This window comes from Typopeltis vanoorti, chromosome 5, assembly GCF_054136105.1.
Source record: "Typopeltis vanoorti isolate ZY-2024b chromosome 5, IOZ_Tvanoo_1.0, whole genome shotgun sequence".
NCBI classification, from domain to species: Eukaryota; Metazoa; Arthropoda; class Arachnida; order Uropygi; family Thelyphonidae; genus Typopeltis; species Typopeltis vanoorti.
The window spans coordinates 154329130-154354878 of NC_143553.1; the positions used below are offsets into that span (position 1 = coordinate 154329130).

General features: G+C 36.7%; 1 protein-coding gene across 1 annotated transcript in view; it reads left to right on the forward strand.

Annotated features, from left to right (window-relative positions):
- The first annotated feature begins 1454 nt into the window (after nucleotides 1-1454).
- The window catches only part of LOC150106956 (flavin-containing monooxygenase 5-like), a 28839-nt gene continuing 4544 nt past the window's right edge, over nucleotides 1455-25749 (forward strand). The window contains exon 1 of the mRNA XM_090392844.1: nucleotides 1455-2170. Within this exon, the coding sequence (XP_090248970.1) occupies nucleotides 1541-2170 (630 nt within the window). The 5' untranslated portion in view covers nucleotides 1455-1540. The remainder of the gene's footprint in view (nucleotides 2171-25749) is intronic.

A 25749-nucleotide genomic window follows, 5' to 3' on the forward strand; every position in this document is an offset into this window, starting at 1 on the left:
TTGATTTTTGTTTCAAAACGTCTCCGCATGAAGTCGCTACATTTGGGAGAAAAGAGCAAGATTCGAATCCCGTCTGGGAAGCATTATAATGGCTTTTGCAGCTTAAGGTAAGTTAGCCGGTTTCATACAGGAGTAGCAGATTTTGTTTTGGCTCCCCCGTCACGAAACTTTGGTGGTTTTTCTTTTTCTACTTACTAAACAATACATCTTCCAGAAGAACAACAAATTAAACAGAATACATTGGCCTTAGTTGTTTCGGCAAAAATTTTCAGACAAAAGGTTCAGTTCCTTTTGTCTGAAAGGTCTGGAAGATAACACTTATAAGGATCCCTACTTTATATCAATTAAATTTGGCCAAATTTGAGGAACAGTTGCTTCTGATGCTACTTAAAGTTCTCTAAAATATTCAGTCCAATCGAACTAAAAGAAAAGTGCGAATAATGCGATTGAAATTTACAAAAGAGTGATCTGAATTCATAAAATATGTTTCCAAGTTAATATATACACCTGGAAATTTATAGCATTTACTTTATATATATATTGGTGTTTTGAGAATTTCGATTGAGGTTTCTGGTATATATTATCTAGCAATCAGAAAATTTAAATGAAATATCTATTTCATTTTAATGATATTCGTGAATTATCTTCTCCCAGTGCATCTGTGAAAGTTATGTACATTTTCAAAATGGCAAACAATGTACGTAATAAGCACCAAATTATAAAATTAAAATGGTTAACTAGACATTGATTCTCCTTTTTACCCCTAGAGGAGCTTCTCCTTGTTTGAAAAAAAAAAAACAATTGCTCTAGTGAAACATTATTCGGGGTTATATATAAATATTTATTTAAATATTTACATATATAATAAGTAAAATGAGTAAATATATAAATATTTACTTATTTGCACTGATTCTTACAACCTGATAATGATTTATGCCATTGAACGGTATATAATTGTTTCTATAAAGCTTATAGGAAAATAAAAATTTAACAAGTTGTTGTTGAGAACAGCGCATGCTGTTGTTGACATGAGCGCATGCACTGATCACTACCGTACTTATGCGGAAAATTATTTTCTTTATCATTTTTATTTATTAACGTAGAATGGGGAGAAAAATCACGATTTTAACTTGCGCATTAAAATAATCTTAACGATCCTTTTCGATTATGCACACTGCGAGAGCAGTCCCTTGCTCTTTTGTTTGTGTTTCTTTCTCATTTGAAATTTGTCTGTTTGCTAACGTAGAATAGAGTACACGCTTGCTTATTATGTGATTTATTTTTCAAATGATCGCTATTCGCAATTTTTTCGGTACTTTCCTGCAAGTTCTGTCCACTATACCGTAGAGTTCTATTTTACACAATAAAAAAAATTGTCGTGTGCGGCGCTGCGATCTCTATGACCTGGTTACCGTAGCAACAGCTAATCTGTTTCCTGAATGGTTGGAACCTGCCAATAGTTACGTCAGCAAGTGCTGGCAAGCAGGTAACTTATAAATCGAAGAATAATATCACGCTTTCTCATTTCGAGCTTGTAAACATGACCAAGCGAATAGCAGTGATCGGTGGGGGTTCAAGCGGGCTGACGGCTATTAAAGCCTGCTTAGAAGAAGGTTTACAACCTGTGTGTTACGAATGGACCAGCAATGCAGGAGGACTGTGGAGATATCGGGAGAGCGACGTGGACGGTCTGGCATCGGTAATGCGATCGACCATCATCAACAGCAGCAAAGAAATGAGCGCGTTCAGCGACTACCCTCCCCCTAAGGAGTTCCCTAATTACATGCACAACACCAAAATGATCCGCTACATCGAGATGTACGGCCATCACTTTGGGGTGCTGCCATACGTCAAGTTTCGGCACGAGGTCATCAAAGTAGTCCCTGCTTGCGACTTTGACCTCACGGGGCGATGGGTGGTCACCGTAAGAGATATCGAAAATGATAACGCCCTGGTCGAAGAGCTCTTTGATGGTGTAATGATATGCACGGGCCATCACGTGTTTCCTATAGTCCCAACTTTTCCTGACCAGGATAAGTTCCAGGGGAAGATTATTCACACGCACTCTTATAAGAAACCCGACGAATTTTCGGACAAAATAGTAGTTGTGGTGGGCGTAGGCAATTCAGGAGGGGATGTCGCTGTAGATCTCAGTAACATCTCTAAACAGGTAAGATATTATGTTTGTTTGTTTTTTTTTCCTTTAATACCGAATTTCAAATAGTTAATTATATTTGTACTGGTTGCTTGCAGTTTTTGTTAAATTCATCGACATTTTTAAAGTTCATTAATTTACAGCTGTTCAAAAGTATGCGAAATTCATAACTCTTACACACACACACACACACACACACACGTATATCAAGATTATTAATGATGCGCAATTTCTAGTCTTTTCCGTTACAAATTATAACTCAAGGTTATCCAGATATACCTCAAGAGGAAATAGCTCCTTAATTAGGAAAAGGATGAGTGATCTTCTCTTGTCGAATGCTAATTACGTCAGAGCAGGATATCGTCCATTCCAAATGAGCAGACTACCGCGAATGAAACACCAGGAGATTTTTGTTCACACTAATGAACCAACTTCTGTTTATATAGCAGACTTGATTTCTGTGAACTGCAAGGTTACTGGAAGCGAGGTGAGCATTATCACACAGCAGTAGCTCTGCAAGTTAATTAAGTACGCCTTTTTACAATTTTTTTTTTTTCATTTTTAAAAATACGAACACCATAAACTTAATTCTTCTTGATGAATAAGAAAGGTCATTCATTAAAAAGACACTCATTCTGTGCTTCTTGGGTGGTATTGGGAAACCAGCGAAGGGTTCCTCTTTATAGCACCAAATACGTCATCGTAGCGAAAAGCCTCAACAATTGCAAAATTCTTTCTCCCAATTGTGGGGGGGGGTGATGTGTTTCTCTTCCTTATGAAAGGCCCTTTCCTCCATGAATAATTCAGATTCAAAGAAATCCTTCTATTGCTGTCTCTGTTATACCTCTTAAGTCTCGCGGTGAGGTTATGACTCATTTCCTTCCGAGTGTTTTGTGGAAGCTCCTAGCAACTATCCACACTGTGTGTGTGTGGGTTGGGGGGGTGCTCTTGTCTGATTTGTTACGGAAAGTGTTAACGAACTGGAAATCCATACGTCGTACACAATTAATCAGTGGATTGGCGACGGTCTTATTTTTAATTTCTCACAGGATACACTTGCCTAACGATGCAGAACAAAATGCAACATTTCCTTATGACTAAATCATCGACAAAGGACCCCCCCCTCCGTCTTGTGCATATAACACTAACATACCCCAAGCCTTAGGCTGTTCGTCATGCTTTGCATTTTTCAGGTTATCAGTAATCTGACAGTGAAAGAAACTGATTTAAAAGTACAAATCATTCGACGCATACTTGAATGCACAACTAACGCTTTAAAAAAATAATAATAATCTGCAATGTCTTTGCACCCATCAACCGAAAGCTAATAAACTTCAAACAGATCTCATAAAACATTTTTCCGAAATATCTTGTACTAGGAGACGTTATCTTTAAGTGTAATACAAAATCGGATGAACTCCATTTCAGAGGTGGGGCATGTAGCGTTTAGGAGATGTGTAGGAACCGAATTTGAACAATATTTATTTCCAGACTGCGATCGCCTTGTAAAACTCGAAGCTTGCAATAAATTTCGCATGAGTGTTCAACTGAATTTCAGTTTGAGGCTCTTTCTCAATGTGTTAATTGCTTATACATTTAGGAAGTCGTTTATCAGTTTCCTCAATGTAACTATGAGACGCAACCCCAAGACACTCCTGCTGTAGGATAAGGAAACCGCTTCCTCACTCCAAACTAGAACAGAACATGCGAATGCATCAGGTTGTCCCTAACTATCCACTTCCGCAGTCTCCGCTTCTCTATCAACAAAAAATACCCTTGAGCAACACACTCTGGGTCATCGACGCGGAACTGCTCGCCTACAATAAACTCCGGAACGGTGATAAGGACGTGCTTTGCTAAGTCTAAGTTTCGTTCACCTCTTCTACTGGAAAAGAAACTTTCCGCTTCGACCCATGATTAAATTGTCGACAGACGAGTTCATCGTTCAAAAGTGGATTGTTATGCTCACGAGGAGGGCGACGAGGCTCCATTGTATAGATGTGTTAACTGGTTAATGAGCATACAGGCTGTCAGATCCAAGACAATCACTTGATTCAGAGCTTTGAAGTAATGGTTGGCGATCCTAACGCCAGTGTAGGTTTTGTATGCCTCGAATTTCACAACTGGACGTTTGCTCATCACATGTAGTTTTATCAGAGATGTTAAAAGCAGTTGTATAAATGTACTGAAGGGAGCTGTGTTTTATTCCAGAACATAGTGCCTGTCTGCGGGAAAGAATCCAATCTTTCTGTAAATGGATTGAAAAATATCAGATTGAAATGTGGGGGGGGATTTTAATATTTCATTCATGTTTTTCACTAAAATTTCTAAGTTTCAAAACTTCGAATCTATTGACAAACTTTTTTCGTAATTTAAATTCCGGATTCATTTTTGTGCCCTTTGTTTATAGAAGTAGGTGGGGGGGGGAGCAAGATCAGTAACTGACTCCCTGGATTATAATTGCGTTGCATCTGTTAAGCAGTAAAATTTCTAAAATGAGTATCTCGCGCTAAATCTTAGTATTTTTGTATCTTAATATTTCCTGGTATTTTCCGATTAAAAATGACCAGAATCTAGCTTGGGTTTGCATATTAGTGATAGAGAAATATCATAAAAAAATTAGTACTGTTTCCCTTAAATATGTCAACTCATTTCGCTTAGGCACAGGTCTATTTTATATGAAAACCATCTTCCTAACTTGGTAACTTTTTTAGAGCTGTAATGAAATAAGAGTGCATTATTTTTAGCAATTTTCTTCCTAAAATGTTTTCCAATTGGCTGTATTGAATAAGTTGCAGTCACCAAAATATTGCAATGGTTAACTAGGTTAACTACTGTCTATTGCTAGTCGTATATCGTTCTCGAGTAGTCATTTGAGTTTCTATTTTGCTAGGTAATTCGACAGTATTATGTCTAGACTTCCCCCCCCCCTCCTCCCAGTGAGTCATACTTTGTAGATTGTGAGGTCATTGTATGCAAGTGGCAATAATCTGCTTTCGAAATACAAACAAAAGTGTCTTAGCACCTGTTTCCTGACACGAGCGAAAGCATTCATGTGTGGAAATAGAACAGATTTCAGTGGGAGGGAAATTCTACTTCGTTATAATCGGTTTGTGTTAAACTCGGGCAAATAATGAAAACTGCCCTAATTCGTAACTAACGAAAGCCATAAAAGAATTCGTGCATCTTAGCTGATGACTAAACCCAGTTTCATAGCAATCCCATACATGTTGTTCAAACTTTTGTGTATGGACAAAGAGTTGAGGTCAGTTATAGAATTACCTTTTTCGTCAGCTATTTCATCACCATTGAATTTTGAAGATATTCCAACCATAGTTTTACAATCTAATTTGCAACCTGTTCAACTGCGCCGAGGTTAAAGTAACTCCTATCTTATTACTGATCTTCTTAACTTTGTTAAGAAGTAGTCCTAGTTCTTCCATGTCATTAGAAAGGAGTACTGTATCATCAGCATACCTCAGATTACTGATCAATCTACCTCCTATCCTAATTGCTGTCCTGAGCTCATCCAATGCTTCACGCATGATGTCCTCCGCATATGAAGTAAACAAGTGAGGAGAAAGTAAACATCCTTTCCTAACTCCTTTTCCAACTTGAAGCCAGTCAGTCAATCCAACACCTGTTCTTACTGTGGCTTCTTGCTCCTTATACAAGTTGGCTATCAACCTGATAGCGTGTTGAGGAAAACCCGTTCTTTTCATTACTTCCCACAGTTTCACATGCTCAACACAGTCAAAAGCTTTAGAGTGGTCTAAGAAACACATTACCAGAGGAAGTCTGAATTCTTTGTATTTTTCTGTGATTTGTCTAAGGCCAAGGATCTGATCTCTGGTGCCCTTACCTTTCCTAAAACCTGTTTGTTCCTCGGGCATCTCCGCCTCAACTTTGGCATCAATCCTATTTAGCATGATCTTCAATAAAAGTTTGCTTGCATGAGATATCAAACTAATAGTTCTAATTCTTGCACGCTTTCATATCACCTTTCTTATGTAGTGGTATGAAAACTGACTTCTTCCAGTCTCTAGGCCATGATCCTGTCTCCCATCTCCTTGTAATCAATCTATGAAACACTCTTATCCCTCCATCCCCTGTGGCCTTAATTAACTCTGCTGGGATTTCATCCGCACCTGGGGCCTTATTGCAGTTAAGCTGCTTAACTGCGCTTTCAACTTCATGCCTAAGTGGAAGAGGTTCCAAATCAAAATTTTCTTGGTGGGAGGACTCCACATTTTCTTTATTCACTCTGCTGTACAGTTCCTCACAGTATTCTTTCCATCTGTTTTTTGATTTCCAACTCTTCTGTTAGTAATGATCCATTCCTGTCTTTGATGACATTCAATTTAGGCTTAAACTTGTGCTTTAAGTCACGAACTAAATAAAACATTCTTTTATAATTATTCCTTCTCGTCTCATCTGAACATTAAATCTCATCTGATCATTAAATTACAGAAAATAAATTTGAGAAAAAAATAGACAGCAAAACTGAACGTTTGATAATAATGCTCGAGACAGCTGTTAGGGAATTAGTAGGATTTATCCTCCACGAGATTAGGAATTTCCCTTCAAAAGAAAGGAGGACGTTGCTTAACACGTGAAGCTTTGAGTAGTTCTTGTGTGGAACAGAGGCATCAATTACAATTCTGCAGTACTTAAGGGACCAATGAAGAGGCTCGACGTCTCTTACGATAACTAATGGTTACTAAAACCAGTTTTCGCCCAGAATTCTACAAAATTTAGTTATTTTAAGACCTTTCATTTACTTGAAAAAATGCAGTTGTATCTGCGATTCCTCATATTTGACGACAATGAAATGCTTAACTTGACAGATCACTTCATAAAAATCGCATTAGGTTTTTTAAACATTTTTTTTTATTAAAATCAATCGCGTTAATATAACTAGTTTGATTAAATAGTTGCGCTTCTTCAAAAAAAGTGCTAATCAAATGTACAAAACTTTGCCTGGTGTGTCCATTTGTTTGGATACATCAAAGTGGGTCAAACACTTTTCACAAAATATTCGATTGGATGATAACTTCGGTTCCACAATATTAGTCGGATAGATCGCAAAGATTAAGAAAAAAAATATATATACTTATTGTAACCACTAAAGTCCTATTAACACCCTTTAATATATTTTAAAAAGGTTTTTTTTTGAGGAGGTGTGAAACGTTTACAATAAGAAATATCAGATAAACTAAATGTCAACATTTAGTGAAACAGTTGCATATTTCGATAATTTTGCACAGAAATGTCTCTTAGGAACGTAAAGTTGCTCTGACTGCAGGTGGAATATTAACATAAAAAGACAGTTTCTAATCTGGGTGTACTTAAAGATTTATTTTACATCTTGATTTGGAAAGTGAAATTTATAGATGGATTTCCTAAGGTAATAACTACTGAAGGGTTAAATTTTATTTTTTTGGGGGGGGGGTTATAGCATAGCCTAGCTCTCCTGTAGTCATGGGCAGGCCATGTCTTGCAAAAGTTCTTACGATGGAGTATAATAAACAGAACTCATCTTTTATGTGATATGAAGTTGCCGTAATATTTACTCTGATGTATAAAGTAGCAAAAGCAAAGGAAGCAGTCAATAAAATAATCAAGATCTGATGGAAAAACTATCGGACTGACCTTTAGGTGACACCATAGCAATTAGTACATACCTGAAACATTTATTTCAAAGTTGTAATTGCATTATTGAGAAGTAACGCTGTGAAAAACGCGATTGTGTCTATCAGAACAGTCTACATCAATCTACCTCAAAGTAAGAGCAGGAAAATAGGATTACCTGATCCTAATCATGGTACTAGTACTGATGTTCTATACACCACAGCATTTCGTTAAAGAGAAATTGTCATAAACGGGGAAACAAAATTCAAGCAACAAAAAGCGAACATTTGTGGAAGAAAATATGCCTCTTATAATTTCAAAGAAATTTGTCCATGAAGAAAAAGTATCTTAAGAGTCATTTGGAAATCATTGGAACATATCCAAAAACTGCAGCAAAATCCTTGAGGGAAACCACAGCTGTTGACTTATACTCACCTAATGTACTAAGATCTACACTCTGCCAGTTTTTGCTGTTTTCGAGATGCGAAAATTGGGCTAAGTACATATTTTAAAGATGATAGGACATCCTTCAAGCAAACTGTACTGAATTAAATAGCAGGTAGATGTTGTTACTTTATTGTACATATTAATAATCACCTCCTTTTAAGGATAACGTTTTCCAAAACCTAAATTTTCATGCGTATGAAAAGGTCATCGTATTATTTTGCAACTTTTATATCCCGAATTATGAGGACAAGCAAGAAGTTCGGCTATACAACCTATCTAGCAGGTGATGAGGCAATCCCAACTAATGTAAATCTAAGCACAGAAAAGTTCCGGTTTTCTAAAACATTTCTCTTGAGAAATACGTTGCCTACGAGAACATTTTTAGACAAGCAAAAAATTCCGTAATGTCCGTCCTAGTTTTGTTTACTTTAATGTCAATGTTCGACTGACCCTTTCTAGGTGAAATGCAACACGAAGCAGGTCATCCTGGGTAATGACGGTGAACTCTAACTTTATTTGCTCTTACGTAAACAAAGAACGTAATCCAAGTAAGAAAGACATACTGTGCCGACGAAAACAAACATTACAATTTTTAAAATGTAGTTCTGAGGTCAACTATAGTTATCGACACATGCGACGTTTGTTATTTACATCGAATACCCCATTAATTAATAATACATTCGGTATTCAATGCAGATAACTTAGTATGGTTTTACTGAGCTAATTTGGGGTTGAGACCTCATTTTTAGAATAAACTTTCATTTTTCAAACGCAAGAATGAAGGTCCCAGTTGGCTGAAAGAGTAGAATATTTAAATTTCCAGTGCTGATTCCATTTAAACAACTTCCACAGCACTGAAGATAATTGTAGTTCAATGAAACTTTAATTACCCATTATCTGTCAGCTTCTGGATCATATTTATAAGGATCACACATTGAACTTGACTTGCAAAAACTAAAGGATTGTTCTAACCTACGTACTTAATTGTTCAGCGAAACATAAAGCACGCAGCAGATTTCCAACTCTCCACTCATGATAAGTACTAAGTTTTGTATTCTTGTGGGGGAAGATTTGTCTTCATCTGTGCGTAGAGAAAATCTAAAAAAAAAATAATAATAATAAGGGGAATGAAAATAACTGATCTTTAAAGTATCATCATCATCAAATTCCTGCCATGTACTCTCAAGGGGGTGTACAGGATATGAGAGTACTACATGAAAAATTTACATCATTACTAATTTCCTGTCTAAAATTTTCTTCCAAATCAGTCTGTTACTTGTCAAGACTTCAACATTATCAGATCTTATAATTCTATCATCTAAGGCCCTTTGTACAATATCAATCCAAATATATCGTGGTCTTCCTCTGGGTCGTTTTGCTGCCAACCTGGCAGAGAACACTTGTTTTGCTAATCTTTCCTCGCCCATTCTGTTTAGGTGACCATACCACCAGAGATTAGCTCTGCTAACGCATTCCTGGATGCTGACAATGTCAAGTTCTTTCCTAATATCCTCGTTTTTAACTTTATTGCCATTGATACCATCTGTTCACGCCTCTAATCTTTTCAGGACTCTCATATCTGCGGTCTCTAGTCTTTGGTCAAGTGTTTTACTTCTGACCCAGCTCTCAGATCCATAAGTTGAAACTGGTTTGAACACTGTCTTGTATACAGCTAATTTAGTGTTCCGACTAATTTCTCTCTTATTCCTTATGAATTTATTCAATTTACTACCTACCATACCATGATTCTGTTGTCTATTTCTATATTGAATTTACCATCTTCACTAAAAATCGTGCCTAAGTAGCTGAAATGTTTTACTTGTTCCAAGGTTCTCCATTCACAACACAGTTGACATTTTCAATGATTCTGCCTATTTTCATTGTCTTTGTCTTTTTATTGCTGACCTTCATATCATATCTATTACAACAGTTATTCAATTTAGTCAAGGAATCTTGCAAACTTCTGGCGGATTTATTTAGAAGTATAACATCGTTCGCATGAAGCAAAGAACTGACATTAACATCTCGAATTCTGATATCACGTTTAATACCACTTTCCTTCATAATGTGATACATATAAATCATGAATAACAGAGGGGATAATGTACGTCTTTGTCTCACACCAGATTTAACATTAAACCATCTTCCTGTATTTCCCTCAATTCTAACTGCTGACTTGCAACTCAAATAAAGACTAAGTATTGCTTGATATAATGGACCATTGACACCATATAACTGTAGCGTATTGAATAGTTTCTCTCTTGGCACCTTGCCATATGCCTTTTCTAGATCGACAAAAAAACTTAAATACAGATCTTTGTTATATTCTCCATGCTTTCTCAACTATTTTTCGTAAAGTGAAGATCTGATCCTGACAGCATCTATTTGGCCTGAGTCCAGCTTGTTCTTCACCAAGCATTTCTTCCAAAATTTTTCTCAAGTATACTTGCATAGATCTTTCCAGGAACACTCAGTAGGGATAATACCTTTTTTGTAATTCTCACATTCAGTTTTATTTCCCTTTTTATATATGCGTACCATTAGAGCTCAACTGAAATCATCGGGAATTCTTCCCTCTGTCTAGACCTTCTGAACTATGCAGTGCAGCCACTGTAAGACTTTTGTACCACCATACTTCAGCATTTCTGGTCGAATATCATCTACTCCTGCTGCTTTTCCACATTTCAAGCCTTTATTGGCTTTTTCTACTTCAAGTGTGGATATATATTCCTGACTGTATGTTTTTTACCACTATGCTATCACTGCTTGTTTCATTTAGCAATTTTTCGAAGTAATTACTCCATAATTCAAGGATATCTTTTTCTCCTGTTTTCATTTCACCTTTATCATCTCTAATTCCTTTTACAGCACTCTTTCCTCCATTTCTAAGCTTTTTCCGCAAACTCCAGAATAACTTGCCACCTTCTTGATATTTATTTTCTATGTTCTTGCCAAAGTCCTCCAATGACTTTTTGTTTAGCTAGTTTTACAGTGTTTAGCTTTCTTACATTTTCTCTGTATTTTATTTGCTCTAAGAGCAAATGCTGACTTATTTGCCAGGAACTTTTGATATGCTGTCTTTTCTTTCACTGCCTCTTTAACTTCCTGTGTCCACCATGGAGTTCTGATTTTTCTATCCTTGCAGACAACCTCACCACATGCCTCTGGCTGAATCAATCAGGGTTTTCTTCAAGGCTTGCCACTGAATCTCCAAGGTTTGGTTCCTGTTCTCAAACTCTTTCATTTTTTCTTCAATAATCGTTGTGTATTTTAGTCTACAATTCACATCTGAGAGCTACTCAACTTTTATTCGCTTTAGAACTTTCTTGCATGTTATTCTTTTCAATATGAAATTCAATTTTATCCTGCTCAAGACTAAATAGTGATCGCTTCCAATTTCAAATCCTCTGTACACTCTGGTGTCCTGCACCACGGAGAAAACATCACTATCAACACTAACATAGTCAATGAGACTTTCTTATTCCTTGCCTCTTCTCTCCATGTGAATTTGTGCACATTTTTATGTTAGAACATTGTGTTGGTAATAACCAGTCCATGTCCTGAGAAGAAATCAGCAGGTATTTGCCATTATTATTATTAGCTTTGCTCTTTTCTTCAAATTTTCTCAAAATATTTTTGTATGTCTCACAATCATTTCCTACTCTGCTATTTAGATCCCCAACAAGGACCAACTTTTCCTTTTTCATTGTGTCAGTTGCTTTTTCTAAAGCTTCCAAAAATTCCTCCTCTTCTACCTTAGTAGAACCTTCTGTGGGACCATAGGCACAAATAAGTCTCATTGTCCAGTTTCCCATTCTCATATTTGCCCACATTACTCTACTTGAGACTGACTGCCATTCCAGAAGTTTAGCCTTGTATTTTGTGTTGAATACTATGGCTACTCCTTCTTTTCCTTGATTGTCATTTCCTGAATATAGCATTTTGTATTTATTGCTCGGAAAGATCTCACCAGTTTTGGTCTTTTTTGTTTCAGTCACCCCTATTATGTCGATCTGGTAGTTTCTAATTCCTCAGCTAGCTCCATTTCTTTGCCATTCACGCTTTTTATGTTGATAGTACCGATCCTTAACTCTGATGTTGAGTTTGGGTGAGCTTTCAGGTTTGTTCCAGTAGCTGGCTTTTCTCTGTTCGCCCTGGTTCCCTGGCGAAAACAACGGGGACCTTGTTTAACCGGGCGATGCCTAGCCGGCATGAAATTTTGTCATGTTGTTCCATCATTTTGTATTTTGGTTTAAGCCAATAAGAATACAATTTGGTCGGCTGAATCCCTAATTGCCAGCCTATCCTCGTTCGTTCAGTATCCAGGTAGATACCCAACAAGGTGCACCACGAGAAGGCGAGGATTGGACATTAGGTCAGAAGCCCTGGTCGGTTCTCCACCTTCCTTTTAAAGGCGATGTGAAGGTCTCCTCTCAGTTATACAGCGTTTATCCTTAAGCACTCCTTTTTAAAGTATAGTGAGCCAAAATGCTTCAATTTGGCATTGGGTGGATATTATGAATGGATCTATAATATTCTCAGTTTTAATATTTTATAGCCAAAAAAAAGAGAAACTTTTGCCAGATATTATTTGCTTCCATTAGCAATAAAGGAAGCACATTTTGTAAAAAAAAAAAAAAAAAAAAAAAAAAAAAAAAAAAAAAAAAAAATACCAATTTTTTTTTTTTTATGCAAGAAAACGGTAACAGTTGTTGCACGACGGCAAGCACTTGCTCGAAGGTTAAACCGACTCCGAAAAATAGGGTAAAATAATTCATTTGGGGGATGTGGGAAAGAAATTATTTTATAGTCACAGAAGCATGGCTCTACCCCTCCACACACACACACACACACACACAGAAAAAAAATTCCAAAGATGACCTAATTTATATAAGTAACGACGTCAGTTGTGCAACCGCTTTCTTTTCATGTTCTGTAGGTGGTTTCGACATGTACCGACTTACACTTCAAGAAATCAGATCATTGCTTCACTCGGAAGGCTCACTGTTGGGCATTTCCTTTCTTTGCAGCTGTTTCTCAGGTGCAGGGGTAACTATGGCAACACGGGAAGTCGCCAGCAGAGATTTAGTCGGGATCGAATTTCAGTCGTTCTCCCGTGTGTGTGTGTGAATATGGTATTCAATTGCCAAATTAGTATATCATCCACTGTCTTCTGGAAAGTGGATGTACTGAAAGAAAGCGATTCGAGACAATATTAAATGAGTTATTGCTGATTAATATAAACGATGAACTTGAAATAAATGAGATGTGAAAAAAAAATCAACCAGTAAAATGTGCTCTTTAAGGAGTTGAGAGTACATTTTACTGGTTAATATAAACTGGCCTTGCAACTTTAAGCAATTAAAGTTGCTAGGCCAGTGTTGTTTTGTGGGATGAAAACCAACGATAATCCTATGTAACAGTAATTTAAGTATTTAAGAAATCATGTACAAAACTTCTCATAGGTGTATAATTTGATTTACTGTAAAGGTGATGTAAGATATCTCGTGAGTTATTTTTAGCTGCACTGCCATAAGGTATTAACAATAATAAACAAGTGCATATACGTAGCCAAAGATAATTTGCTATACTGTTTCCTAGACGCTGTAGTTGATATTCACTTCTATAATAATAGATCATGGAGAGATGTGTAAGTTAGGTAATTACATATTGCAAATATTCAATCTTATATTGGGTGTTTTGAAATGTAGTCAATTTGACATTTCCTATTTTTTAATATCAAAATTTTATATTCTGTGATTAAGCTACGATGGCTGTGAGTTGGCTTTATGTGGAATGGATTCGTGAAAGCATTTCAGCTATTCAGATCCACATTATATACTAGAAATATTTTGTATGTTGTTCCTGGCGAGTATATTAGAAGTGAAGTTTCCATAATACTAAAATATCCAAGATATCGGTGTGTCATTGCATATGGCAAGTGGGTTAGTATCACTGCGTGCATTCATTATATCCTCCCAATAATGAGTATCATTACTTAGTAATACTAACTTATTCGTGATAGTACTTATATTTTCATTTAGAAACCTTTACAAGGTTTTTATTTCAATGTTGTTTGATCTGAAGCATTGCTGTTGTTATTGCCCATTCTTTCCTCTACATTAATTTTATTTATCTAATTTTTGTTTTACTTTTTTGATCCTAAATACAACTGAAACGGAGTTCGGTCAAATATCCACTGAACCACTTGTTCAGTGGATATTTGACCATAAGTGCAGATCGTGGATTGGTAGAGCCTCTGCTACTAATGGCTCAGTTAAGTAAGTTTTAGCGCGGTTAGTAGTTGGAAGGGGTCCAATCGTTCGATGGTGTTGGCACAATCTCCCTCGATGAGTCTTTGGACTCCCTGGAGGTGTAAAATAAGTCCAGATCGTCGATTTCGTCCGCGCGGTTAGCCGAGTGGCTATGCGCTTCGCAACCATATGCTTGGGAAAAGAGTGTCCTGAGTTCGATTCCCGTTGTTGACGTGAGGAGCTTAAGGATCTTTCTCAGATAGAACCAAGTTAGCCGGTCTTGGGTGTAGACTGCAGGGACTCTTTAGTGAAGCTCTTTCTTTTAACTTCTTTTGTCATTTGTTTCCTTGTTTTGTTTTGCCTAAATATTTTTGAATAGTTTGATTTGATTTTCTACATTGTCATTTATGGGGAAGGACGCAGTTAAAGCGAAACAGACATACCTTGTCATTCGACATCTTCCTGAAGTTTTCCGACAAACCGTCAATGAAATACAATATCAAATGTGCAATATCTAATATGTGCTTGTCGTTACACTGATAAAGACACTGAATTGTGACCACTCTTCCAAACTGAAAGCAAGTGTAAGAGTAAACTTATATTCGTATTATAGCACTGATTTTTATCATAAAAAATTGAACACGGTGATCATGTAATCAACAGTTTCTAGAAACCAAACTGTTTCTAGTTGGGTTCAGTTAAAGTGTCTTGATTTAAATATTACGTGGAAAGAGGAAATATTCTTTTACGTGTATGTTTTAAATTGCGCAAGAATGCTAACACAAAAATGCCACATAATCACAAGAGATTGCTACTCGATAAATTCCGTTCGTTATCTCCATATAATCTTTCCTGTTTATCATCTAAGCGATACAATGAATATTAATATAATATTTATTAACTCTTACTAAGAATTATTGATAATTCTTACTAAGACTTTCCTCCAAGCAACCGCGTGTTTTGTTATGAGCTTCGTTCTCGCTTCCTTCTTGCTGGATTAATGTCTTAAATCTTAATGTCTTACATCTTACAATTTAAATTAAATCTTAATTTAAAGATTGAAACGAGTTTTCATTATATTGGAAATTGCAGTAGTTGCACCACCTGAGCAATAAGCCTCCTGGATTTGGGCACAGACAGCTGGGCCTTTCTTCTTCCAAACATAAACTAGAGAATGGGATATTAATGGCCTCGGAGATTAATCCTTAATATCCCAAATCTTTTATTATAATAGTCATCCCTCCATGGAGTCGAGACTCATTGTGAGGTGCCATTATCACTCACAAAGTTTGTCAAAACTGGGTTTTAAACTATTCACTGCCAGCATCTGCTACACTATGAAACAATACATTCCAGCATCCTCCTTATATTGCTATGGAAAATCTCTTTAATCTGGTAATTTGCAGTCTAATCTACTCAGCATTGCAGAGGAGAGGAGCCACATCAACCGTGGCTGTACTCTTTCCACCAATATCTTGATCGCCGTTTTGAAATCCAACTGCTAAATCTGTGCACAGGAATCCGTACATAGTCTGATCAAAGAACTATAACCTCCTTAGATTCTAGATATCTATATACTCTGCATCATTGCCATAATCTGTTTTAAATATCCTCAGTTTTAGTAATGTGACCACTAATCTACTCATTATCCACCATTACCTCCTGGATCCTTTATATCCTCACCCACAGTATACCCTGTATCCCATCCTTGTTTCCTGAATTTTAAAACTTTGCAATATTGGCTGCAGTTCCAATTCATTTGACTCTCCCTTCCCCAACCAGTCTGTTTAAATCCTGGAGCGGCTTTACAAAGCCGCGTTTGCTTTGTACCTTATAGCGCTTTCCAACTTTGCATTGCCTAAAAACATCTGCACAATCTTAATCGCATGCAATTTCTCACTCCTCGATAGAGCTTCAAGCTGCCTCCTGATCCCTTCACAATCACTGACTTTGCAGTTCTGCAAATCCCTTCATATGGCTTGCTACCAGCCAAATGACCACTCCTACTCCTCTAACTGGAAGTAAATTCGACACCATATTCACAATCTCTTTTCCCAATGAGATTCTCGCATCTGAGACTCAACCTCCACGTACTGAACAAGACAGAGGCCTCTCTAACAAATAATTCTTTATTTTAGCTCTCTAAATGTTAGCTTTAAACTATGGGTCAACCTTCTTCCTGGGTGGCAATTACTAATTGCGCTTCTCCACATTTAGTTAGTCCTTCAAATGTAGCATTGTTTCCTTAGTCAGTAGTTAATTCTTACCTCCTGACTCCCAATCCCGTCCTTTTTATAAAATCGATACCCAATATTTATTCTTTCATCCCCGTTTGGTTTTTCAGGCAGGTTGTTTTCTCTTTTTAGAGGAAAGTTTTTTTTTTTTTTAAAATTATGAGTGCTAAAATTCGTTTGTAATCATAGGTTTTGACTTGTCAATTCACGCAGGTACAGTTATTTTTACTGCTACTATTTTAAAAACGAAAAGATAAATCTGAGGTCAGACCGTAACATTTTATTTTTCATTACTTTATTTTTTATTTTTATTTTGTTGCTATTGTAAATTATTACAGAAGACCTCAAAGGACTCATTGCGGAAAGCTATATATCTATTTCCTGATCTCTAGAGAAAGGTCTAGCTCTCACCCAGCTCCTTGACTACATTTATTCTGAACTTCCATAGATGTTATCTCAACTAGTATCCTGTATGACTCTTCAAGAAGTTATATTACCGCCCCCCCACTCTTCTCCTGTTTACTAGTGTGTACATGTCCAATATTTTTCTATACTCATAAGCTACATTCCAGTCCCGATATCATCCCTAATTATTATTTTGACCCTCGCAACTATTTGCATCACCTCGGCGGAAACCAGGAGTTCAGAGTTGCACACAATAATTTAGATGACGTCATATCAAAGCATTTTAAAGAGGCAAAATTACTTTCTTATCCTTTTGTCAATATTCGTTTCAGCATTGTAATAATCCTTTCGGTCGTATGAACTTCAACGTCGCATCTACTAAAATTCAGATCCCAAGTCATAACTTTCTTCTAACATAATCTCCCCCCACCATATGATATTCCATTAGATGTCACCTCGCACCAAAGTGCCATAACATCGAACTGATAGTCTTTTAAGATGCCTACAGTTCCAAGCTCTTCAAATCGTTCTATCATTCTGCAAATACTCCATGTGCATCCTATTCCTGATATCTTTGCAACATTAGCAAATAGATGCAAAAGTAATCTGTTAAATCCTTATGGTCATTAATGAAAAAGTTGAATAACAAAGGACCAAGGATGTATCTATGGAGATACACCACTGATCATCGCATATCTTGCAGACTCGTCTCCTATTTTTGATAGCTGCAGTAAACCATCCTCTTATCCAAGCTAATAATTTACAAAGCAATCCCATATCCTTCAATTGTTTAAAACGTATAAAATAGCCTTCCATGCTATCAATATCCAGTCCCTTTTTGTCTAACTCAAAAGTACCAATTATGAAAAATTATTCAAACATGGTTTGAATAATTATTCATATTTCATAATTCGAAATATAATCTATATTTCGCAATGAAAAAATTATCATTGCGAAGTATAGATTCTCTCTTAACCCACTTTTGTAAGCGACCTCTTACCATCTTTTCAAAATCTTCATTTCCCCCCCATGATATTGATAGTTGGACAGATCAGTTTTGCATTCATACATCATATATTCTTTCTACTCCTCCTAATGGAATATTTCCACTGAGACTCAAATTTATATATAGCCATAGCATAACCACTTCGGCTTAATACGCATTTGCAGTTAGTGCTGTTAATCCCATCAGTTCCGATTGCAATTCTTATTCATTTTATGCAACACTAGTACCTCTTCCTGATACACCCGAGGTTCTTCATTCAGTATACAGGTAATTAAGGTCTGTTGCATACATCAGGTTGATAGTCCGCGCGGTTAGCCTAGTAGCTATGCGCTTAGCAACCATATGCCTGGGGAAGGAGTGTCCTAGGTGAGATTCCTGTCGACGACGCGAGGAGCTTAAGGATCTTGCTCAGCCATAGCCAAGTTAGCCGATCTTGGGCGTGGGCTGCAGGGTTTTTTCCTCCAGTTTATCTGGGGTTTTTCATCCCGCAAGCAGGCAAAGGTACAGTGAACGCACGCGCACACACACACACACACACGCGCGCGCGCGGATTACAGTCAGGATAAATACTGACACCCTGCCATAGGTCTGATTCGTCAGCTATGCCGGTTCCGGAGCCCGGATAAAATTTGGGAGGGCTGAGATGCTGCCATACCTCCCCGTAAAGGGGACTCGCGGCCGTGTATCATCATACGATTATTATTAGGTTGATCATTTTTAGCAAATGAGCACTCAGTCGAACATTGTCTTCCGCAGTGGCGCACTCAAGATTTAATCTTGGAGGGGGGGATCGAGTTGAGTATACGGTTTGAGAATACACATGACGCATTGCATACGAGCTATGACTGAGCATCTGCAGCGATCTCCAACCAATACATGATACCCATGATCTCCTGTGGCCCGACTCGGGCAAACGAAGTAGCTCCCGAGCACTACTTCGTACGCCTTGCGTTCACAGCGCCCAGGATTCTAGAGCGCTATAGGGTATTCCCACCTTATGTGGCTGCTAATTCATAAGGAGCATATAACGAACATAGAAATAGAACACACGACCCAACATAAATAAAAAAAAAAAAAAAGAATTTTAATTAGGAAAAGATTTTTGGAAATTTTTCTGGTGTTTTTTTTCCTTTTTCTTTTGGGGGGGGGGGTGCCAAAGCCCCTTAACCCCCTCCCTGGGTGCGCCAATGGACACCCGTATGCCATAGGCATTCAATTGTCTTTCACGTTCATTTATTCATTCTTTCTTTGACTTGTAACATACCGATAGAATTATTTTGCGTGGTTTTTAGCTTGAAGAGCCGCTTTCTTTTCGTACTTGTATTTCCGTACAATACTTTTCTAGTCTGCGCCATAACTGCACCATCCTTATGCTCATAGTATTCCTTCCACGTCTTTAAGAACCTACTGTTTAATATTAGGACGTTCATTTCACTCCAGTCCTAGACATTTTTTCGAATTCGAGGGATATATTCCGATATTGCATCATTAATATATTTTTAATACTTCCTCTGCACTGCCGATATCCTTCGTATCTACCAACTAATACCATGGGACAGAACCTAATATACTTGTGCGTTGTTCATAATTTCCTATTTTGATGTTCGGCATGTAACCTTTACTGAACAGATAATTATATGGATGTTCAACTTCCCAGATCAGTTCAGCATGATCAGTGTCACCAAGTGGAGGTAGAATAGTCGCTTGTGTAACTAAATCTCCCCCCCACACACACACCATAATCAGGTTTAGTACTCTGAATTGTCCCTTTCTGCAGTATGCTGCTTAAGGAATTTGTCTCACAACACTTAAAAAAAATTCAGCTTCATTATTCTTTTGATTTGCTTTCCAACCAAATATTTGCATAATTAGGTCACCATGATTTAATCATTTAGGACCCATTGGGTTTATTTTGCAAAGCATTTCGTCCCCAGCAACTGATTTTATTTGCTAGGTCTGTAAGAACACTATCGTGTATGTCTCAGTTCTGGTCTTTGTTTTGAAGTTTGCACAATGCTACGATTGGTTGGGGAATTTTTTCTGCTTATGTAACTGAAAATTATAACAGGAATTCTGCGCAACAAGTGTGAAACAATAAGATTGGGGACCTCCTGAATACAAACTACTGCATTTCGGAAAAATAGACTGGAGACTAACTGCGCTGCAGGAGAGTTGAACTTCTGACAGAAGAAATTGGTGATTACGGACTGGGAGTTGGAATTCAGTGGATATATTGCAGAAAATGTGAAGACATCGTGGAAGATCGTTGCAGTGATTAGGATTCCCAGTATACACATTAGAAGGAAAGTTGTCTTATAACAAAGTGGTACTCGGAACGTATTTGGTTGCTTTACTGTAACTAAGATAGCGAGAACTATCGGGAAAGAGTATGTGAAGCAAATATTATTGCGTCCAATGAACCTAGTCTATATAAAGGCAAAGAAACAGATACCGATCCCTTACTAAAGTTAGATGTAGATAAAGAACCAATAGTAATAAAAGACTTATGGAAAGACCTCAAATCAGCAAAGAATAAGCCTTAGAGAAATTGGCATATTGGAACATGAGTGATTGAATGATCTTCCCTTTGAGTCGTTTCCGACCGTAGCTGACTTTGTAAACATTGCCCACAAAGTATTCCTGGTGAGATTTTTACAGGGTATTCACTATTGCTTCCCCCCCCAATTTTATCCGGGCTCAGGACCGGCATACAGCTGGGACGTATTCATGACTATAATCCGTGTGTGTTCACGGGGCCAAGTTTGCCTGTTCTTGGGGGAACGAAAAACCAGAGTTTCCGGGTGAAAAAACCCTATCTCCGTATGAGACCAGATAAAGCTTCCTCACGTCACTGACGAGTATCGAACGCAGGTCTTTCCGAACCAAAGGGCTTTGTCTATATCGACTGGGCTACGAAGGCTCACACATGAGTGGAGTAGAGGATATTATGAAATATTGCAAAGCGTGTAAATGGAGATAGGCTAGTCATAATAATAGATGAAAGATGATCAAAATTATTCATTGAGCGGATATCGGGTAAAAGAATGTGACCAAAGAACAAAAGGAGAGTTATCTCCAACAGTTTGACAAGAGATGGATATTAAGTAAGGATAGAAACAACTGGAAATTTATCGGTGTGGCCTATGTCCAGCAGTAGATGGAGAGAATCGCTGAAGAATGTTCAGGACCGAGTTTTAAGCCATAATAGAAAGATTAATGCATAAAATTAACTCGACGCATTTCAAATAATATAAGAATATTCACGCTTTTCCATGCGTATTTTTTTTAAGTGCTTTTTTTCCATAATGCTTTTACAAGTGGTATTTTTACCTTAGAAATTGTTACTGGAATTAATGAACAATAACCAGAATAAAAAAAAAATTAAATAAGATTGTATTTAAAATAGAAAATTTAATTTTTAATAGCGTGAATAGTTTGCATGTCTGTATTTTTTTTTTTTTTTTTTTTTTTTTTTTTTTTTTTTTTTTTTTGCTTCACTAAAAAAAAAAACTAACGTTTCACTTTAGTACAAATATTTTCGAGAAAACAGATCAGATGAAGGTATTTTTGTGCCACGCTTAACTGAATTCTACAGGAACTGTTTCCCTATAGGCAAACGTTGACCTTGGCCTAAGCGTCTGGTCATCAACCTTTATTCAAAGACATCGCCACGTGTTGAAATGCAGGTACTGTGTCAAGTGCAGGAGAATCGTCTAACGAAATTCCTTCCTTGAATATCTCCCGAAAGGTGCCATAAAAGTTCGATATCCTACAGAATGCCAATCGTATACTGATTTTTATTTCATAATTTCTACAGTTTTAATAAGTTACATATTTCACATTTCGTATTTCAATGCGTCAATCAAAATAATAATTTTCGTAAAGTGACGTTATAAAAGAAATCGAAGTTTTAGATGGATTAAAATTATTTTAATGAAGTCTTTTTGTATAAAAAAATTATTACTTAATTTTAAGTGATAACAAATTGATATTTTACGTCTGCTTTATCTGTTTCAGCTGCTAAACTCTGCAAATTAGGCTTAACAATGTTTTGAGTATGCCATCAGTCTAAACTATATGAAGCAAATGCTTTTTCAGAACTAAGATTTTCAGAATAATGGGGTAAAAAGGATGCACATCTCCACTATTCACTTGGAGGAATATTAAGGTCTAAAACGCCTTCGTGAGCAAGTAGAACGTTTGTTTATATAGAGCACTCGACTTGACTGGATTGAAACCAGGTCGACAATCGCCACTGATAGTTTGACAAGTGTTGGTCAAAGTTAATTGAAAATAGTACTGTGATGTCTGTAATCATCTTTATAATTTGCTACCGTAGAAAAGTGATCAAATTATATATTACAGATGATATGGAAATTAAGCATGCAACTTTTTTTTATGAGAAAGTCATATTTTTCTTGTTGCATTGTACTAATTACGTGCAATAAAGTATCTGATTTAGTTTAATTCGTAAGAATTATTTTGATTACGCCATTATCATGTCATTGTGAAATTTCAGATGGCGCTATCAGATCAGTTGTGTATAAGACTCTTTAGAGCCTTAGTTGTGTATATGCAGTTCTCCATTACGTATGCATTAATATACGAAGCTAAACATGCGTTGTTCTTTCTCACACGCATGAAGATTTCGGTATTTTCGTGTCCTTAGGAAGTTTAATGCTTCCTACTTCAATAAGTAAGAAGTATTAGTGGATTTTTTGTTCTAATCGTTGGCGGCAAGCCAAGAAATAGTTCTAAGGGTTGTGGTAATACTTCTGTGAAAGACGAACTTGATGGAGCTGTAGAGGTGATATATGTTTAAGGAAGTTAGCAATGAAGGTTTTGTTCGGGTAGGTACAAACATTAGGACCCACTTGAGTCTAGAAATGAAACTAATTTCCTCAGTATTTTAATCCAGTAGAGAGGACGTGTGTACTAGCGCAATTTCATTTTTCCTTCTTGACTGCGATTTACTATCACGTGACCTATGAGGCTAAGAATGGTGCAGAAAATAAACTTTATTTACAAGTTTTGAAGTGCCTTCACAACTTCCGGCTATTTCTGTAGAAACCGAAAGAAGCAGAATCTTTTATTATCCTATACGCTATAATTACTTTTTTATTACTGAAAAGTTCTGCTTGGACCTAAACGTGTAACGTTCATTTCTTCCATTTGCCAGGAATTTCAAAGTGAAGTGATTAACCATTTTTCACTGTTATTACTAGAGTAATATATATCTTGTTCTACATGGCCGTGCCATTATCCCAGTTTTTGTCATTTAAAGAAATAACTAGAGCATGTAAGTCGGGTTAATTTGAAAATAAAAAAGAATTAACTTTTTTTTTTTTTGCTGGTTCTGAAATCAAATGTTTTATTATACCAGCTGTATTTTAACAAGTAGCTCTCCGGGAGATTTCATTGGCTAATTATTAGAAGCAAGTCTGCACTTTGACCAAAAAACATTTTTTTTTTTTTAGTCTCCTGTCTTAATAAATACAAAATATTTTTCAATACAAACTGCTACTTTAAGTGCACTGCGATACGAAACGTAATTATTACAAATTTGAAATGCTTTTAGTTCTAATTTTGAAGCTTCTAATTTTAAGTTGTTGTTTTTTTACTTTAAACAAACGCCATCTTGCTGCGATTAAAATAAATTGTCTCTTTGCTCCATGAAAAGCGAAAATTAATTCTAATAATAAATGGAATGAGCATTTCCTCTACATTTTACTATAACCACTAGCGTGAGTGTTGGAAACTTGAATTGAGATGAAACGGACCATGATTGGTATTTGGAACACAGGTAACAGTTATATTTTTCTTGTTGCATTGTACTAATTACGTACAATAAAGTATCTGATTTAGTTTAATTCGTAAGAATTATTTTGATTACGTCATTATCATGTCATTGTGAAATTTCAGATGGCGCTATCAGAAAACGGCTTTAAAACTGCCGAATAGCAAAACACTGCTCACTTCGATTGGAAAAGACCTGGGTTGAATTCTCGTCGTGACGAAGGATAGTCCTCATATGATCTTTTTCAGTTTAAGGTGAGATAGCCGATCTCATACGGTGGCAGCAGGGTTTTTTCTTCCAGAAACTCAAATTTTTCATTCCATGCACAGAAAAATCGGCCTTCAGAACACAATTTATAGACAAAAAATACTGTTGGTGGTGGTGATGGACGATAGATGGCGTTGATAGTAGTACTGTCGTAGTTGGAGAATTAAGTAGTAGTGGAAAGGATGAGATGTATTTAGTGAAGTAGAGTGGTGTACCCTTCCACGATGAGTCCTTGGATTCCCTGGAGGTGTCACATAATAATAATATGTAATAATTATCTATCAGTACTATGTAGCACAATTAAAAGAACGCCGGTACGTTTCGCCTTCAATTGGAAAAGGCCTAAGTTCGATCTCGTCATGACGGGAGGGATCTTTATGTGGACTTTTTCAATCGAAGGTGAGTTAGCCGATCTCATACGGAGGTAGTAGTTAGGTTATTAGCTAATATTCCTTTCCGTTATTTCCCCATTCCCTCCTTCTGTTCTGCATGCGCTCATAAAAATCACTCCGAACGTTGGCAAACTACACATTCGATTTACGATGTTGTCCAACCTGTTTTGTGTCGTTAGCTCTTATGTAAGCGACGTGGACACGGAGCTCCTTAATTACTCTGCATTCTGGGTCACGCTGTAGACATGACTGGCAGCAATATTCCGAAGTACGTAAACTATTCCACAGATGGTAAACAGCGATGTTTTCGCTTTGAAACCTTTCGCAGAATTGGTAAGATATTTTAAACATGAAATAAGCACAAGCTATAAAATTCATTTGTAATGGATTTGCAAAAACAAATTTTTATGGTTGAACATTTCCTAAAATTGTAAGAACATGTTTGAATAAACCGTGTCGAATCAGTGGACCAAAAGCTTTCCTCAGCAAAACTATCGAATCGATAACTATAGAATTAAATGTAAATCACAATGTAAAGCAACTGTTAGTTATATGAACGAATGGTCAAATGCATTATTGGATTTTCCAACTTTAGGAAAGACATCCATTGGAATATAAGAACGATACTCGGTACATCGAAATGCTTAATTTTTGTGCCATCTACATTGCAAACAGTTAACCATAAAAATAAGAAGAGACCTCTTCATTTTTAATAAATTCATTGAATCCAAATTGTAATTCAAATTTTAGTGAACCAAGCGCAAAATCTGACTGATATCCACCAAAAACAAAGCAGCCTGGCTGGAGACTATAAATCCAAAAATATCTTTTCAATGTTTGAATGAAATTTTCGGAAAATTACACCGCAGTCACTTAATATCTCCAACTTGGTTTATTAACTTTAACCGAAATCTTCTTTTGGTATTTGATAGTTTAATTAGGAAGGAGATGCGAGGTTGACTGATTCGCATTAGACAAAACTCGGACCAGTGTGAAGAGCTAGATTTCGTTAGTGATTTTGCCTAACTCAAATTCTGATATCAGTTCACTGCTATGGTTTCATGACCTCTTTTGTGGATCCTATGGACGAAACAAGTCTAAAGTTCAAAAAATGAGCAAGCACGGATTGATTATGTGAGAAATATTCCTCGACCTGGTGAA